Raw genomic sequence first — 20,609 nt, forward strand, 5'->3', positions numbered from 1 at the left:
TTGATTTCTAACATGTTTTTAATTTTTGGTCTCCCATGCAGTTCCATTGTTTTTAATTTGTGATGGACTAGAAGTTAATACGGTAATATCAACATACAGATCACTTCATAATTCCAATGATATTTATATTGGACTAATCACTTGTGCTTAATCATGACTTTTGTTATGTGTGGTTATGGATCGGAATTATCAACAGTATTATTGGAGAAACTTAGGAAACATGAGTTCTAAATTTCGGATAAATTTCAAATGTGTTGTTTTTTTAGGCGAAATTTGCTAGTACTAAATTAGTCTTATTTTACCTCATGCCGGAATGGGAGATTTCAAAGTGTTGTTAATCCTATTAAGACTATTATTAAGTTAGATGAAGCTTGTTTTGCCCTAATCACCTAATCTATATTCTTATGCAACACAAAATTAACCAAAAACGAAACATGCATCAACAAAGTAAAAAAAAGGACTTACATGACACACCATCTCATAGATAGAACATCCACGTTATCCCTATTTTAATCAAACTAATGTTGTGAACATCCACGCGATCCCTACTTTAATCAAACTAATATTGTGAATCATGAACACTTTACCTCAAATATTTTGAAGTGTATCCAAAATATGTTGCAACTCAGGTATAACCTGTTTCATAACCATCCTTTCTAGTGGAGAATCCATAGCGCATGATACTCCAATCTTGATCGTTGAAGCCAAACAATCCTCAATTTTCTTTACATTCTCTTCCATGTTTTGCATAAAAGTTTCATCCTCTTGATAAACTGCCAAAATGTTAAGATCAAAAACTTCCATTTCCATTCAGTGGCGTCTCCGAGAATTCACGTACCCTGTTCGAGCTCGAAAAATGGGCCCATATTAAATACCATTAACAAATAAGAATTAAACTCAGTTATTGGTGGAACTAAAAGAAAACAATTTACCATTACCTTTTTCATACAACTTTTCCTTTTTTCCACGAAATGCTAAATTATGTTTAGCTAGAAACTTCACCAAGGCAACGATTCTCAAAAGAACTTGTTTCCAATAATCTGTTTCTTTCTTTAATCTCTCGTATTGATCTTTATCAATTGTTTGGTTCTCTCTCAATCTTTTACGCATATCAAACCACATTTTCATATGTGTGAGATGGTCTAACGTAACTTCATGTGCTTTCACTCTACCGGCAGCATGGTGCCGGTCATTGAAACCTTCACCTTACAATCTACCTTTAGGAGCCCCAGTTCTAAACACTTTACAACAAAAACAAAACATCTTATCTAGCTCTTTTGAATATACTAGCCATTCTCTGTCACACTTCTCCAAATTTGATAATGTTCTTGTATAAATAGTTGCCGAAAATCGTCTATTATATTGATTAAGTGGACCAAACTACTAGTATCTCTTTTAGGACCTTTCGCTACCAATACTTAAGCTCATCCGCATTAAGTCCTTCCCACCTTCTTGGATCAAATATGTCCACACGTTCTTGTTGCTTTTCAACATTTTCTTGTTGCTTAGCAACGTCTTCTACTTCCACACGTTCTTGTTCTTGTTCTTGTTCTTGTTCTTGTTCTACTTCTAATTCTACTTCAACGTCTTCTTGTTGATTTTCAACATTAACTGTAGGTGGATTAGGCGCCAAAAACTTTTGCATAGCACCGGCTTAGACTTCACCAATTCATCCGCTCGTTTCCTTTTTTGACGTTTTTGCCATCCGGAAGCTTGTTTAGGAGCCATTATTCATTAACGCTTAAAAAACGACAATACTTAATCAATACGACAATAGACGATACGGGTTCTGATGTTCAACAAAATAATAATCAACATCAACAATTAAACTTACAGTTCTGTAAATATGAAATTATGATTTATGAATATATGATGATCAGTTCTATCAAATTTTCAACAATTAAAGTATTAAACTAACAGTTATATTATATAAATATGAATATGAAATTATGAATAAATGAATAATAATCAACATCAACAATTCTGATGTCACAACCGACACAACTCATCTCATAACTTTCACTGTTCAATCAAAGTTTCAACTTTTACAACAATATTCTATAAACGAACTTACGAACAGTTAATCAATAATCAGAAATTGAGAACCAAAGTTTCAATATATCAAAGTTCAATCAGAAATTCACCTGAAACCTGATCTTCTGCCGTAGTGCCTTCGTGTCGTTCGATTTCCTGCTGCGTATTCGGTATTTCGAAGTTCCGTCCGTCCAGTTTCCAGGCCCTGGGTATTTATTTTTTTTAATCATTTTAGTATTGGATTGGGCCCAATAAACCTATTGTTAAGTTGGGTAAATTATAAAAGTTACAAATCTTTTGATAATGGGCCTCTATATTGGATTTGTTTTGTGTGTACAATTTTTTTTAAAAAAAAAATAACATATATATATCGAATTTTTTTTAAAAATCTCGTGCCCCTCGAAAAAACGGGCCTTGTGCGGAAGTCCTCCCCGCACACCTAAAGAGCCGCCCATGCTTCCATTACATGGTCTGGCAAGGCCATGGAAGCAAATTTGTGAAGGGTAAGGCCTTTAGTAAAGATGTCCTCAGTCAGTTTTTTTCATGTCATCACATTGAGTAACAACATTCCAAAAATATAGACATCCCCACTAGTTGTCATCTCATTCCCGAGACCATACTCTATAATACATAAGCAATTACTTTACAAAATAATACCGTAAACAAGTAACTATGAAAGTCTATTATAACTGGAAGAGCATAACCAACTGTTCCTCTAATCCCGGTTGAGTTGTATGGGTATGAAGTTCCAAGAAATCGAGCTAAACCGAAATCTCCAATATGAGCCACCATATCATCGTCAAGTAGAATGTTACTAGGTTTCAAGTCACCATGAACAATGGTTGGTATGCAATGATTGTGAATATAATCCAGTGCGGATGCTACATCCATAAGAATATTTATTATCTAAAGAAGGTTTAGGCTCGATGCAGTTTCACTTGAATGCAACCAATCATATAAACTCCCATTTGGCATGAACTCATATACCAAAGCTTTGAAATCATTTCCTTGAAAGTCAATGCTTGAACATGAAGTTATTATCTTCAACAAATTCTGGTGTCGAATGTTTCTCTGTGCTTCACACTCCCTCGTAAAGCTTCTTTGAGATCCCCGATTCTGAAGATGTGATACTTTAACAGCAACAAATATGTCATCATGTTCTTCATCAAGGATTCTGTAGGATCGTGTCTCGACCCGAACGAGTCGTTCAGAGGAGTTTTTGTCAATTACAGGTGCGGAAAACAAGTAATCAACGTAGAAACAGCTAGCAAATCTCTTTAAACACCTTTCTGTATTGATTTATAACAGTTTACAACCAAATCTCGATCCGGCAACACTTCGGTACGAGTTTTCAAGACTATTCCAAATGTTTGGCTTATGAGGCTATTTATAGTTGCTGAGGTTTCGCTCCAGTATACATGTCATTCAAGCGAAACCTCTAGCTGACATTCAAGCGGAACTATATGATGACATATAAGCGAAACCTCCTATGTCCTTATAAGCGAAACTATCTCCTGAGATACATACAATCTCCTATTTTCTCGTAAAACGTGCCCTGATCTAACAATCTAAGACTAAGACTCGATCCAAGACGAAGTCAACAGATGTAGTGCACCAACAGATTCCATTATACATGGAACTGAACCCGCTATTTCCAATCAAATTGGCTTCGGAGAACCCATCTGTAGCCTTGAGAAGTTGACTATATGACACTTTCATGAATCTTCTGCTCATTGATGATTGAGACTTATGGCTCTTGCTTTTCTTCTTACACCATGTATATGCTAAACATGTTACAGTGAAAAGTGTGAATGCAAGCAAATTTACTATCACATATCAAGGAACCTTTTTTAGTATTTCTTTGTCTTATTGCATTTAGGTAACCCAAGTTCAACAACGCCACCACAAATCCTACTATTTCCCAAAATAGAGAATGCACTTGCATTGGAGAACACCCCTACCATCGGTACTTCGCTCTCAAAATCATTATATGAAAGGTTCAAATATTCTAAAGAAAATCCTCCTAAAATTGAGGAATTCGCCCTCATAAATTATTTTTAGATATATCAAGTACTATCAATCCTTTCAAGGAACTTAGTGATGGTGGTATCATACCTTGAAATAAGTTTCCTTGTAGGAACAACCATAAAAGGCTAACAGAACCACCAAGGCTACTTGAAATGCTACGTGATAAATTATTATGCTATAAATCCAATTCACTCAACATCATGAGGCCTCCCACCTCGGTAGGAAGTGAACCAAAAAGGTTGTTTCGAGAAAGATCCAAAATTTTGAAAAGATGAAAGTTGAAGAAGTTGTGTAGGTATTTTTCCGTTAACTTTATTGTCACCAAGGTACAACTCAATTAGATGATGATAATTTCCCAGGCTTGATGGAATAACCCCTTCCAACATGTTTGAAGATAGAGAAAGTGAGATCAATGGTGATAAGTTCCCTATGGCATCAGGAATCTTCCCCGATAATTGGTTTTCCTGTAATCCAAGCTCTTTTAGCCTTTGAAGGTTACCAATGGTTGAGAGGATGTTTCCCGTGAATTGGTTACCTCCTAAGACTAACCCGGTCAAGCCTACTAAATCACCGATTGATCTAGGGAGGCTTCCATGTAATTTATTGTATTCTAAATTTAAATCAATAAGCTGCTTAGAAAGATTACCTATTGATCTAGGGAGAACTCCTTGAAACTTGCAATCACCAAGATCCAATACCTCTAATTTGGTGTAGTTTTTCAAAGAGTCAATAAACTTCATTTTGCCATCTTCTACATCTCAAAAGTTGTTATCACCTAATGCTATAAAATTAATATACCTTAGTTTTGCAAAGTTGATTGTCAACTTCCCACTAAACTTGTTTTCAGCCACTTCAAGATATTCTAACCTCGAACAATTAGAAATTGACGGAGGCAAAGATCCCAGTTAGTTGGTTCTCTGATAACTGAAGGCTAGTAAGATGATGAAGCATAACACCTATGGCTAGAGGAAGACTACCCGTCAGTTGATTACCAATCAAGTTAAGTTCGGTTAAGAGTGAAAGGTTATAAAGGGAATGAGGGATTGTTCCAGGTAAATTACACCCACCTAAGTACATTTCTTTCAAAGTTTTTAAATTGCCTAAGGTGTCTGGAATGCTCCCACCCAAAGGATTCCACTAACGTCGAGCACTTCCATTAATGTAATGTTTCCCAAGAAAGGTGGGATTCCACCTGTTAACTTATTATCACTGAGCTTAAGATAAATAAGTTTGGGGAAGAAACGAATCTCCTTAGGTATGCTTCCAACTAGCTCATTTATGCTAAGATCAAGCACTTTAAGGTTAGCACAATTGGATATGTTAGATGGAATGAACCCCTTCAACTTGTTATATCCAAGATCAAGGATACGTAACTTGGAAAGACAGCCAAGTTCTTGAGTGATTGCTCTAGATAAATTACAACCACTTGTGGAAAATATTTTCGGTTTTTTCCAATGGCATAAGATGTCAGGTTGTATGCTCCCACCCAAAGGATTTAAGGTAGCATCGAACACTTCTATTGATGTAATATTCCCCAAGAAGGGTGGAATTCCACCTGTTAGCTTGTTTAGACGAAGATTAACAATAAGAAGTTTGGATAGGAAACCAATCTCCTTGGGTATGCTTCCAACTAGCTCGTTATGTGAAAGTTCAAGTGTTTTGAGGTTAGAACAACTAGATATGTTAGCTGGAATGACCCTATTCAACTTGTTATCGCTAAGATAAAGGAAACGTAACCTGGAAAGACGACCAAGTTCATGAGGGATGGCTCCTTGAAAGTTGTTATACATATCAAGACCACGAAGGAAGGTGAGAGTCCCTACATTAGGAGACAATGAGCCTTCTAGACCTCGTGACCACAATTCTAGATAAGTTACTCTTCTTAGCCGCTTCCCACATGTAACGTCCTTTACTACACGGTTCAGTTTATACCTGTTTAGTAGATAAATCGGATGGACAAAATAACTGATTTAAACTTCTAGAATTTAACTTTTTAATTAGGCTCCCACTCCGCACTTAGGCGGTAATTAGAATTATAAAACCTTTTTTTTTGCCCCTTACTTGAAAACTGCAATAATTAACCCTAATTTAAGATCGAAGGAAGACTTGTTCAATTGCTAGAAGAATTCAACCGCTGGTGATAGAAGGGATACATAGGACGACCAGAAGGGTTACGATTGGATTCAATAGCAATTTCAAACACCTTCAATCTTAGGTCAGTAAATGGCAAAATATAATGTTTTTACTTAGTTGATCAACATGTGTGATTGTGTGTATATGTTCCATGATTGAGGCGTGTTTGTGTTATTAACTAGAGATCCAGATGATAGCAGTGGATATTCAATTATGACTTGTGGGATCCAATTGATGTTTTTTGCTTTCGTAACTAACAACAGTGGATATACATGCCATACGACTTGTAGACTTTCCAGAAATTAGTTTCAGTTACAGTCTATTGGATTTCATGCCCTAATAAAAGTAAATTAAACATCAGCATTAACATCGAAACAATTTGATTATTAACTGATGATCGACTTGTAGACTTTCCAGAACTTAGTTTGAGTTACAGTCGTGCAGCCAAAGCCGTTGCAGCACTAATGGCCGCTGCTGCGAGCGTCATGCAGCCGATGCCACCACTGTGTGCGTCGTGCAGCTGAAGCGGCTACTGCGCTGTTTCCGCTGTTGTTGCATCGTGCAGCCGACACCGCTGCTGCACTGTTGGCCGCTGCTGCGTGCGTCATGCAACCAACGCCGCTGATGTTGCGTTGGGGAACCGACCTCGCTGCTGCATGTTGGCCCGAACTTGGATCTTGATCTCTAACGAGCGTGAATAATTTGAATAATAACAACTTTATAACAATCGAATAAGAGTATATACAATGATTTCGAGAGTAATGAACAATTACAAATGAAACTAACTATCTCTATTTATAGTTTCTAAGAGGCACGAATGAATAGACACAACTCTTCGTGAAAGGGTATGTCTCTTGGATTGTGTGGTTGAGATTGATCTTGAAAGGGTATGTTGATTTCCAGCCATTAATCCGAACCATCGTGTCTCTTGATCCTTTCCTTGGAGTCGGTTCCGTAAGGGTGTGTGTGAGGGACACACCTCTTCGATTAGTGAGGGTAGTTATGAAGTTCCATGTTGTCAACTTTGATCCCTCAATTTAGTAACCGCCTTGTAACCGCTACTTTAATAATAAACTAATACTATCTATCTAAACTAACTAACATGGTGTTAAGAGATTAACTTGGTTTTCATTCACCCCCTTAATCTCGAACATCCATGAGTTGCTTTAAATCTTGAATTCCGAGCAGTTCCCTCATTGTAGCAAACTTGATCCTTGCTAGTGCCTTTGTTAGTATATCTGCCCGTTGTAGTTCTCCACTTATGTGTTCCACAGTGATATCTTCGTTTTCCACGCATTCTCTTATGAAGTGATAGCGTGTGTCAATGTGCTTGCTTCTTCCGTGAAAGACTGGATTTCTCATGAGTGCTATTGCTGAAACGTTATCAACTCTGAGTGTTATCTTTTGTTCCTTCCAGCCTGTGATTTCACTTAACAGTCTTTTAAGCCATAGTGCTTGACATGCTGCTGCAGTGGCTGCCATAAATTCTGATTCGCATGATGAGAGTGCCACTGTTTGTTGCTTTTGTGTACACCAGGTTATAGGTGATTCTCCAAAGTAGAATACCAGACCAGTTGTTCCTTTTCCTTTGTCTGTATTAACTCCAAAACTACTATCGCTATAACCTGTGATCTTACATCCTCCTTGTCTTTTGTAAATGATTCCATGCTCTTTAGTTCCTTTGATGTAACGTAGTATTTGCTTTACTGCTTTCAGGTGTTGCTCCTTTGGTTCTTGCATGAATCTACTAAGTAGACTGACTGGGTAACATAGATCTGGTCTTGTATGCAATAAGTACCTGAGAGATCCTATCAGGCTTCTGTAGTGTGTTGCATCTACTAGATCTCCTTCTTCAGTCTTTGTTAGTTGAGTTCCTGGAGTCATGGGTGTCTTTGTGTCATTGCAGGATGACATATCAGCGTCTTTGAGTATCTTATTGATGTATCCTGTCTGCTTGATGCCTATCTCACCCCCTGCTTGAATTACTTCGATTCCCAGATAGTATGCTAGCAATCCTAGATCGCTCATATCAAATTTGTTCTTCATCTGAGACTTGAAGATGTCTATTTCCTTCTTTGATGTTCCAGTGACTATCAAGTCATCAACGTAGACTCCAACTATTAGTGTAGAGGCTTCACTTGTTCTTGTATAGATTGCGCTTTCTAAAGTACACTTCTTGAAGTTAAGTGACTTTAGGGTTTGATCTAACTTCGTATTCCAAGCTCTTGGTGCTTGTCTCAATCCATACAGTGCTTTTGATAGTCTGTAAACCTTTCCTTCATCTCCTGGCTTTATAAATCCTTCTGGTTGTGATACATAAACTTCTTCCTTGAGATCTCCGTGTAAGAATGCAGATTTCACATCTAGATGATGTACCTCCCAACCTTGATATGCTGCTAAAGCCAACATTAGTCGTACCGTCTCCATACGTGCTATTGGTGCAAAGACTTCGTCAAAGTCTATTCCATGTTGCTGAACATATCCCTTTGCAACTAGCCTTGCTTTGTGTCTGACAATATTTCCATTTGCATCTTTCTTAGTCTTGAATACCCACTTTAAGCCTATTGCCTTGTGATCTCTTGGCAATTCCGTCAAGCTCCAAGTGTTATTCTTGTTTATCGAGTCTAACTCAGCCTTCATTGCTTCAATCCACTTTCTGTCACTAGATGCTTCCTTGTAATTCCTTGGTTCTTCTTCAGCGAGTAATAATTCATGTGGATCTAACTGAATTTCTTCTGTTTCGTCATATAGTTCTTCGAGACTTCTTAGTCTTACTGGAGTATTGCTGATATTTCCTGTTGTACTTTCAGAAGTGGATGGACCTCCATTTTGTAAATTGCTTGAGTTTCCGGCTGAGTTCTGATTGTATGAGTATGCTGGCGGGGTTACATAAGAGTCTTGTTCTTCTGTCTGATCTACTCCTGAATCGTCATGTTGTGGCCCGCTACTGTCTGGTCCGCTACTGCCTGGACTACTTGGCTCATTTTCTTCTAACTCTGGTGGTAAGTCATCTTCATGAATGACAAAGTTCGTCCATTCGGGATTCCCTGAATCTACCGTTTCCATATAACTATCCCAGTTCCATGGTTGACCCTCCATGAACTTTACATCTCTACTGACACATATCTTGTTCTTTGCTGGATCATATAATCTGTACGCCTTTGATCCTTCTTCTATTCCAAGGTAAACCATAGGTGCGCTTCTATCATCTAACTTCTTTTGTTGAAGTGGTAGTACCTTAGCGTAAGCCGTGCAGCCAAAGACTTTCAAATGTTCTAGATTTGGCTTCCTTCCTTTCAGTGCTTCAAATGGTGTCTTATTCACCAGGGCTTTTGTCGGAACCCTGTTTAGTACGTATATCGCGTGTCGTACTGCTTCACCCCAAAAGTTCTGTGGCATGTTCATTGCCTTTAACATACTGCGAGTAGTGGATAACATCGTCCTGTTTCGCCTTTCTACTACTCCATTTTGCTGTGGGGAGTATGGTGCTGTAAGCTGTCTTGCTATGCCATTTGTTTTGCAATACTTGTTGAATTCAGCCGATGTGAATTCACCTCCTCTATCCGTCCTTAGCATTTTTAACTTGGTCTGCGCTTCCTTTTCCACCTTTTCTTTGAACTCCTTGAATGTTTCGAATGCTTGATCCTTGGAAGTTAGTAAATATGCCCACATGTAGCGAGTACAGTCGTCTACAAGTAAGAATATATACTTCTTCCCAGCATGTGTTGGTGGAGTTATAGGACCACACAAATCTCCATAGACTAAGTCCAGAGGTTTTAAGGATCTGAACTTTGCCTGATTTGGAAATGGTGCCCTACTATGCTTTCCTAATAAGCATGCGTCACAGACTTGACTAGCATGACTTATTTGGGGAACTCCATGTACCAAGTTCTTACGAGTCATTTCTTTAATAGCGTCGAAGTGTAAATGGCCTAACCTCGCGTGCCATAACCATGCTATGTCTTCCGTCTTTGATAGTAAGCAGATTGGTTTTCCTGTCTTTAATTTGACTTTGTACAGCCTGTTCTTTAATCTCTTGACTCGCATTAGCAGCTTTCTGTTTCGATCTCGGATAGTAAGTAAATCTCCGTCCATAACCACTTTGCAACCAATTTCTGTAAGTTGTCCAAGGCTCAATATATTGGTCTTCAGACTTGGAATGTAGTACACTTGTGAAACAATCTTTTGTTCTTGATTCATACATTCCAGTAGTATTGAACCTTTGCCTTTAATTTCTACGTGTGACCCATCACCAAAACGTACTTGCCCTGTCACCGTTTCATCTAACTCCTTGAAGTGACTTCGCACTCCTGTCATGTGGTTGCTTGCACCGTTGTCTAAGTACCATAAATTTTCATCTCCTGAGGCATAACTTGTCGGTTTTATCTGTTCCTCGTTTAGCAGAGCCCTTTCTTGAACATTTTCTTCTTGTATTGTCATTAACAATACGGGTGCTTCGTCTTCCTCGACGAGGTTTGAATGCTCTTGCACATCGTCTTTCTCTGAACAATCCTTCTTGTAGTGTCCAAACTTCTGACACTTAAAACATTGGATCTTACTTAAGTCGGTTCTTGCAAACTTCCTCCAGTTTCTTGAATTTCCATTTCTGGGCCTTGATGTAGATCCTTCGTTTCTGGGACTTTGCCTATTTCCGTTGTTTCGCCAATTTCCACGCGTCTGGTTAAACCTACCACGACCGCGGTTTCCAAATTGCCTTCCTCTGTTGTTATCCTGATGTGTAAACATAAGCCTATCTTGGCTTTCTCCTTGACTTCCTTTCTTTAACTTGAGACGTTCTTCATACGTCTTTAATCTTCCGATTGCTTCTTGTAGGGTCATGGTTTCTATATCGGAGTATTGTTCCATAGAGGCAACGATTTGAGTAAACCTATCCGGTACGCCATTTAGGAGTTTGCGTACTAGAGTCGGTTGACTCATAGTCGATCCTACTTCTGTTGCTCGGGTAACGATACTATTGATCTTTGCGGTGAACGAATCAATAGTGTCGTCATCCTTCATTTGCAACATCTCAAATTCTGACATTAGCGTGTGCATACGCGCCTTTTGTACCCGATCTACGCCAACGTGTCTAATCCTTAGATTTTCCCAAATCTCCTTTGCAGTTTTACAACTTGCAACTTGCAATACAACGTCCTCTGGTATTGCTTGAAATAGATATGCAATGGCAGACTTATCTTTCTTGGTGTCTACCGTTGCATTTTCTGCCGGTTCAATCGTTTCCCACAAACCATTCGCTTCAAGAATCGTCTTGATACGAATAGCCCAAACCGTATAGTTTGTTGGTTTCAGTATCGGACACTGAAACTGGGAAAGAGAATTTCCATTTATCTGATTTTGCCCGGATGTTCCTGACATATCTTCTTTCCGAATAATCTTCACTTTTACTAAACTTTCCTTTTGGTTTCAATATATCTTAACAACCCCGATTCCCCGAATCGTGTAATAACCAAAACAACCAAATCAAACTAATTCGCACTATAACCCCGGAATCAAAAACAAACGAACCCTAGATTCCTAACCGTTCGGTTCAACCGACTTCCTAGAACCGAAAATAAATTCTGAAATTGAAACTTTGCGAATTTAAACGAAACTGAAACCTGATCGCGAATTCCCTGCGATGCCTTGCGATTCCCACGCCTAGAGCCTGATGCTCTGATACCACTTTGTTGGCCCGAACTTGGATCTTGATCTCTAACGAGCGTGAATAATTTGAATAATAACAACTTTATAACAATCGAATAAGAGTATATACAATGATTTCGAGAGTAATGAACAATTACAAATGAAACTAACTATCTCTATTTATAGTTTCTAAGAGGCACGAATGAATAGACACAACTCTTCGTGAAAGGGTATGTCTCTTGGATTGTGTGGTTGAGATTGATCTTGAAAGGGTATGTTGATTTCCAGCCATTAATCCGAACCATCGTGTCTCTTGATCCTTTCCTTGGAGTCGGTTCCGTAAGGGTGTGTGTGAGGGACACACCTCTTCGATTAGTGAGGGTAGTTATGAAGTTCCATGTTGTCAACTTTGATCCCTCAATTTAGTAACCGCCTTGTAACCGCTACTTTAATAATAAACTAATACTATCTATCTAAACTAACTAACATGGTGTTAAGAGATTAACTTGGTTTTCACTGCATGTATCCGACGACTCTGCTGCATTGCAGCCGTCAATGATGGTTAGCAAAGCCAGGATCCAAGTATCTAACTGGATTCTTCACCATGACATCATGAGTGAACGATGGTTGAATTTTAAGTTGAAACCGAACACAAGAAAAACAACTAGAATCATACAGATAAACCATAAGACTGATAAAAAGCTTAGAAATTTATCAATTTCAGTCTAACAGTTCACAAAAAGAGAGTTATAACTACAATCAACAATTAAAGATTTGATATACTAAATTTTATAGGGACCCCTTAAATATAATTTGATGGACGCCCAGAGGCGGATATACCCTTTAACTAGGGTGGGCACAGGCCCACCGTACATCCAGCCCATATTACAGAATGAAAGGTTCTGCAATCGTTAATTTCACCCTTGTACTACGTGTTTAAGTCTAATAATAATTTAATACCTCTGGCATATTCTTGCCAAATGAAAACTGGTATGTGTCAATTAATAAGATCTTAAATTGCATTGTATGTTAGATTGTTAATCATTTTTTTTCTAGCACAGGAAGATTTACTATTTTTTTCTTATTTAGTCAATTGATATGTTTAGTCAATAGTTTTACAGTATCATTAAGGGGATAAGTGTAGATGCATTTTATGGTGGACCTGGAATAAGTATGAATTGGTTTTACCCAACTCATTTTGACCCGACTTGTTTTGACCACCTTCTTTTAATCCGACCAATTTGTGCCCCCCGTAAAAAAAAAATCTGGATCCGCCACTGTGGACGCCACTGGTAACAACCATACTTAGTAGGCATACTATACTTTAATAATCATGATATATCGGCATGATGGGTCGTATCGGGTAATAACGGTGCATAAAAAGTTGTAATTATAAATGGCTTGGGTTCGTGTCAAACCCAGCAGGTTGACCCAGTTTTTTATATTATGTTTTAATTTTTTTCAAAATGTGTTTTTATATGACAAGTTGAATTAGTCGGGTATTTTTAGGCATCCGAACACGACCCGTTTGATACCTCTTACCCTCACTGACTATAGACGATAATGTTATAGTTTAAATTATTAACATGTTCACAATTAAATAGATCAGAGTTCGGCTGAGGAGCATAATAAACAACTTTTAATAATTTAAACTGCCTATCATGAGTGTTAAATTTAACTTCACATTTACCATTCACAGCAAGTCAGTAAGTTTTGTTAATGGGGTAAATATTGATATTTGTATTGCATCTTTTTTAATAGATATTATGGGTATGCGCAAGGGGCTATATATCATTTCTATGGACCTCAGTGAGACTATTGAAGACCATGGCGAAGACAATGTTGAAGACCATGGTGATGGTGATGACACTTATGACAATGTTGAAGACCATGGTAAAATGAAAGGCTACCAATCAAATTCTCATGATGGTAATGAGGAGAACAATAAAAAAACTAAGAGAACTAGGAATTAAAAACATTATAAAGTCTTCAGCTAGTTTGGAAGAAAGTCAAAAAACAAAGAAAAAAAACAATGAAGAAGGTAATTTGATTATCAAAACTTAATTTATTTTATTTTATATACACATGTTGTCTAATGAAAATAAAATTGTTATAGCAATACTGTCCACAATATATTCCACCAATGTCTTCGAATAGAGTTGCTAATCTATGAAGCTACATCGAGTCGTTGCTCCAAATATCTCTCAAAAGCTTTCCTCAACTTCAAATGCAACAAAACCGAATAAACAACTAACAGTTACCATGAGTGAAATAATCAAAGGTGATAAAGGAGGAGCAAAGAAAAAGTTGGTTTATGTTGATGAGGATGATGAGATATTTCAAGGTATCATTTTGTTGTTCATAAAGTTATTTTAATTAATAGTATCTTTTATATTAATTTACTCTATTATTTTTAAGGAAGGGATATAGAAGTAGATGATGTTGATCAACATGAGATACAGAGCAGATCATGACTATTCTAATGATGAATACAGTATTCATGAACAATTGCAAGGCCCTGAAAAACAAAAGGCAACAAGTTCTAATATAAAAGGTAATAGTATAGGTAGGCGTAAGAGGCTACATATCACTTCTACCATCTCAACTGAGCATGTTGAAGACCATGTTGACGAGACCATGTTGAAGACCACCAAGTTTTTGAAACTCAAGGTCATCAAGCTAGTGAAATACAAGGTAAAAATTATAAATAATTTGTAATGATGTTTTAGACACAAAACAATAGCATATATATTCAAACTTGTAAACTGTTAATAGAACGTTTTTTGTACCTGTTTTGTTTTTTTCGAATTTGTTAGGTGCTCCTAAAAGGGTTAGAGTTATACAACAAAAGCTGAAATTTGGAAGATGGATAGTACAAAAAGAATAGCTGTCACATTCAACGAGTTTGGAAAGCTTGTTGGGGTTGAAGCTAATGAACTTTTGCTCAATTCCTTGGGACGCTCGCGAGGATGGATGATCATGTATCCATAGAATATTTTGACCGGAGGAAAGTTCCAATACAAAAAAAGGACAGGTATTCACTCATTAAGGTATATGTCTTTATCAAGTTTCAAAATGTATTAGTAGTTAAGCTAAGAGGTATATTCTAATTTACATATAATTTTTGTTTGTAGTCTAAATTTGTTATTCATCCAAATGAAACAAATGAGATTAAAAATTGGATCTTTCATAGCATCGGAAGAAAATGGAGAGAATGGAAAGGTTCGTTAAAGGTATGTGCATATGATCCAAGCCTTATTGTTGATAAATTGTGGCACAACAAGTTAAAAATGACGACCGAGTGAATCCAACTCAATTTAAAGAACTTGTTACTCGTTGGTTCACTCCATAATTTCAGGTAACAATGATGTAATGTTGATTTCTTATGAAATATATATAATTATGGAATTAGATTAAAGAAGTCTTATCATGTATAACTTTACCATTTACTGTAGAGTACATGCGGTGTTAAAAGAATGAGCCGCTTAAAGATGAAGGAGCCTCATGTTAGTGGGACAAAGTCGTTTGCTAGACGTGCTCATGAAATGGTATTATTCTAGATTTTTTTTTTAATTTTTGAATATTCTGGTTTTTATTTCCCTTACTAACCATCAAACATAAATAATAGGCGACGAAGAATAATGGTATACATCCAACACGAGGAGAAATGTATATAGAAAATCGCACTCGTAAAGATGGAAGCATTGTTGATGATAACGCTACTCAAGTTGTGGTAATGTATTTTAATGTTCTTATATATTAGAGGTGTGTTTAATTTTCTTATGATTATCTATTTTGTTTAATTTTCTTACAACCCGTTTGACCCATTTGGCACTTCAACACATTTGACCGGTTCCTTTTTAGCTCTTTTTATTTGACCTATTGGTAACAAAAATAAATCACCCACATCGAATGCTCACTTTGCACATTTGAATGTCTAAGAAGCTAATGACTCGGAGCACGGTGCTAAAATACTTATAAAACAAACGTTGCCTCTGAAAAGATTACTAGAAAAGCATTTTAAGAAAGGTCATAAAGCTTACCTCAAGCTTCTAGAAGGAGTCTAAGGTTCTTTTAAGCAGTGCTTTTAACTATCATGACAGTAACATCCTGCATTTACACAAAAATGGATGCTTATGTTTAGTGAAAATAATCTCTAATTCCTCACTAATTAGTCATTTGACTGTTGGTCAAATATCCAAAATGCCCCTCAAGGTGGAGGCACCTTGTGGATAAAAGCAATGTTATAATACCTTGTAATGATTACAAATTGGCAAAAAAGTACATTTCAGTGAATAGACAGGTAATTTTTTGTACGGGTCAAAACCTGAGACACTTGTGTCTAAATGTTTTTAAGTTTATATAAACAATTAGTGTGTAAAATATGATTACAAACATTATATTATTTTGAAAAAAAAACAACCAACTTCTTGAATATGCATTAAAAATACACGTTGGCAACTTTTGACCCGTTTCCCTTTTTGAAGGGGATATTACTTTTGAATGAATTAGTAAGTGGCCATCGGACACGTTAAAGGTAAAACATAACTCAAATCAGCCCAAAATTTCACCTCTAAATATTCTTGAGAAACACGTTACTTTTCGCTTATAGAACTGTGACTCCCTTGTTCCTCTTGTGGTATACCACAACAGGCCATAAAGCCACTTATTAATTCATTCAAAAGTGATATCTCCTTCAAATTCCACAGGCCATAAATATTATACGAAAAAATTGCAAGTTTTGTCATATATTTTTATACCACTTTTCAAGCGGTGTCCTTTTTAACGAATGTTGACAGGCGGTGTCCTTTACTAAGTATTTTGTTGCAAGTTTAGTCCTTTACACCCAACCCAGTTAAAAAACCCTGTTAATTGTTGGGTGTAAAGGACTAAACTTGTAACAAAATACCTAGGTAAAGGACTAAACTTGCAACAAAATACCTAGTAAAGGACATCGTCTGTCAACAATTAACAGGGTTTTTTAACTTGGTTGGGTGTAAAGGACTAAACTTGCAACAAAATACCTAGTAAAGGACACCGCCTGTCAACATTTGTTAAAAAGGATATCGCCTGAAAAATGGTATAAAGATAAAGGACAAAACTTGTAATTTTTCCATATTATACCTCCTACTTATTACTTAAGGCAGCATAACAAAGGGATTAATGGCATTTTGCCATTGACAATGGCACGAAGTCACAAGCATATGTTATTACTTGTACATCATAGTGGTAAAGGAAGTTAATTAGGCGAGAATATCAAATACATCATGGTCCAAATGCAGTATACCTGGTTACCTTCTAAGTCTAATGTTATTACGAGCTATACACATTATTAATCTATAAATAAGCAACTTAGGTGTTGTTTGTTTTTTCAGATGTAAAATGTCTGTAGTCTGCGGACCACATCTGCAGGCATATGCAAGAGAAGATGTGGACCAAATGTCTGCAGTCTGCAAGAAAAAGAGGGTTTGTTTTTTTTCCTTCAAAAACAACTTCAAACACACAACACACACACACTAGTTCTCTCTGCTCTCTCTCTCTCTACAACCACCACCACCACCACCGCACCACCTCCGCCACCACCACCGCACCACCTCCGCCATCACACCACCGCCTCTCTCTCTCTCTCTCTCTCTCTCTACGGTCTCTCTCTCTCTCACTGATCTCTCTCTCTCACCAATCTCTCTCTCTCACCGATCTCTCTCTCTATCACAGATCCCTCTCTCTCTCACACAGATCTCTCTTTCTCACCGATCTCTCTCTCTCAGATCTCTCTCTCTCTCTGACGATGGTTTGGTGGTGGTGGGTTTTGACGATGGTGGTGGTGGAGGTGGTGGCTGAGATGTAGGAGGTGGTGGTGGAGATGTGGTGGCTGAGATGTAGGAGGTGGTGGCGGAGATGTGGGGGTGGAGGTGGAGGTGGTGGTGGAGATGTGGTGGTGGAGGTGGTGGCGGGAATGTGGGGGTGGAGGTGGTGGTGGAGGAGGTGATGTATCAGAAGATGTTTTGTGAAGATGTGTGAAGCAAATGTTCTTAGCTTTTTTTTAAGAAAAAAAAAGCTATTTGTAGATCTGTTTAAAAAAAAAACAAACAGTCTTCAACATCTTATGTCTGCCCGCCTGCAGACATAAGCAATTTGCAGATGTTTGAAGCAAAAACAAACAGAACCTTAATTGTGCTTAAGGTTGTTGTATCTTTAGTTTTGGGAGTTTTTTAAAAAAATGAAATTTTTCTTTTTAACCCTAAAGTTTTAATCTTTGACAATTTAAGTTTAAAGTTTTAATTTTTGCTTCCTTTTTAACCCTAAAGTTTTAATCTTTGACAATTTAAGTTTAAAGTTTTAATCTTTGGTAATTTAACCTCTTTGATTAATTTGATTTTTCACTTCTAATTCAAAAGTTTCCATCTTATACAATTTAACCCCTTTGATTAATTTGATTTTTCACTTCTAATTCAAAAGTTTTCATCTTTTGTGATTTAACCACTTTGATTTTTTTTACTTATGTGTTGTAATCTTGGCTTTGGGGTTTTTCAAAGAAAAAATGGTTATGCATATGGTTGTTGTAATCTTGGCTTTGGGGGTTTTTCAAAAAAAAATTGATTTTTTTACTTTTCACCCAAAGTATTTCATAAATTACTTTAAACCCAAAACTATTTGTTTTTTTTTACTTTTAACACAAAACTTTTTTATCTTTTGCAATCTATTCTCACAACTTTTTTTACTTTCAACTTTGATCCTTTATAGTTTTCATTTTCCGCAAATTTTTCGCTTTATGCTTCGTTCTAAATTTTGTGACTTAACACATCGCAACGTGTGTCTTTGGTTTAACGTTTTTATGTTTCGTTCTAAATTTTGCGAGTTAACACGACGCAACGTGCGTGTGTGGGTGAACGTTTTTACATCGTCTATTTTTTCCCGTTTGACAAGTTCAACATAACATGTGCGTCCTAAAACGACTTAGTTATAACTAAAGAATCCCCGCCGCATTGCGGCGGGTCGTAATTCTAGTTTCATACTAAAACTGAATGAAGCAAATATATGTAACATCCAGTTTTGGGGCATAGGCAATAAGTTGCTATTCATTTAAACATCAATAGGGCTGTTCAGAAAGCTCGTGGCTCGGAGCTCGCTCGAAGCTCGCACGGATTTAGCTCCGAAAAAGCTCGCTCGATGTAGCTCGGTTTGAAAATGAGCTGAGCTGGCTCGGCTCGGTTAGAAAGGGAGTCTAGCTCGGTTCGACTCGTAACGAGCCGGATTGGCTCGGTTTGGCTCGCTTGTTAGCTCGGCTCGACTTAGCTCGGATCATTTTACTTATAATATATTCTAATTTTATGAGAAAGTATAATGTACTTCAAGGCTTAACCTACATTAACATACATGACAAAAAATATAACGTGCGTTATTATCATAGAACGTGCGTGATTATAGTCCCATGCGTGATTATGTGGTCCCATGCGTGATTATGTGGTCCCATGCGTGATTATACCCTTGATCAAACGGTTACCATTGTCTCCTACGTGATGTATGATAAGCAGTGTTTTAAAAACCGGTAAATACCGGCCGGTTATACCGGTATTACCGGTGTCGGATGCAAATCCGGTGCGAAACACCCCGGTAAATAAGTGAAACGGCATAAGATTCGTACCAGCGGTAAAATCCGGTATACCGGTTTGAACCGTAATACCGGTGCCGGTCCATGATTATTTTGGTTTGGGTTTTTAGTATTCTAGAGTTTCATCAGATACATAAACCATCGATCAACATTCAAAACCATCATCACTTACGGTTCATCACTTCATCCACAAGATTTAGCTCCATCTTCATCGGTTCATGACTCCATCTTCATCATGCTTCCAGTTCCATCTTCATCGATAGTTTTACTTATTTCAGTAAAATAAATAATCTGAGAGTAAATACATCCACAAGTGGGTCAAAAAGTGAAAGACTTGAAGCAATTCAATGTATCTCTCTCTATCCATATATATATGTATGTATGTCTATACGGGTAAAACAATGTTATGTGAAAAATTGTATTTTGAAACTTGAAAAAGAATGAGGACATGATAATAGTTATATTATAATTTATTATGTTAGTGAAAAAAATTAAAACTGATAAGTTATGTCAATATAATTCATGTACGTATGTATCTCTATGAAATTATAGAGTTAACTAGTTCATCCGGTTGAACCACCCGATATGACCCGGTTCTACCGGTTGAACCATTTTTAAGGCCATCCCGGTATGATTAAAAAACCGGTTTTTAAAACATTGATGATAAGGCTTTTTGTATGTTAACCTTACTCCTAATTTTATATACATTTTAATATATTACAAAAAACTATTATTATTTACATGTATTTAGGTTTGTAATTTTATATTTATAACTTATTTGAATGTCAATAAACTTCATTTTGCCATCTTCTACATCTCAAAAGTTGTTATCACCTAATGCTATAAAATTAATATACCTTAGTTTTGCAAAGTTGATTGTCAACTTCCCACTAAACTTGTTTTCAGCCACTTCAAGATATTCTAACCTCGAACAATTAGAAATTGACGGAGGCAAAGATCCCAGTTAGTTGGTTCTCTGATAACTGAAGGCTAGTAAGATGATGAAGCATAACACCTATGGCTAGAGGAAGACTACCCGTCAGTTGATTACCAATCAAGTTAAGTTCGGTTAAGAGTGAAAGGTTATAAAGGGAATGAGGGATTGTTCCAGGTAAATTACACCCACCTAAGTACATTTCTTTCAAAGTTTTTAAATTGC

At 37.0% G+C, this 20,609-nt stretch overlaps 1 protein-coding gene across 1 annotated transcript; it reads right to left on the minus strand.

Annotated features, from left to right (window-relative positions):
- Positions 1-5,162: 5,162 nt before the first annotated feature.
- LOC110866864 (probable leucine-rich repeat receptor-like protein kinase At1g35710) lies at positions 5,163-6,682 on the minus strand. The gene is made up of 2 exons (XM_022116011.1): positions 6,630-6,682; positions 5,163-5,994 (listed from the first exon to the last, which is right to left on the minus strand). The coding sequence occupies exons 1-2, from the start codon at positions 6,680-6,682 to the stop codon at positions 5,163-5,165; spliced, it is 885 nt and encodes a 294-aa protein (XP_021971703.1).
- Positions 6,683-20,609: the final 13,927 nt, after the last annotated feature.

The sequence above is a fragment of the Helianthus annuus genome, chromosome 7, assembly GCF_002127325.2.
Source record: "Helianthus annuus cultivar XRQ/B chromosome 7, HanXRQr2.0-SUNRISE, whole genome shotgun sequence".
In the NCBI taxonomy this organism is placed as follows: domain Eukaryota; kingdom Viridiplantae; phylum Streptophyta; class Magnoliopsida; order Asterales; family Asteraceae; genus Helianthus; species Helianthus annuus.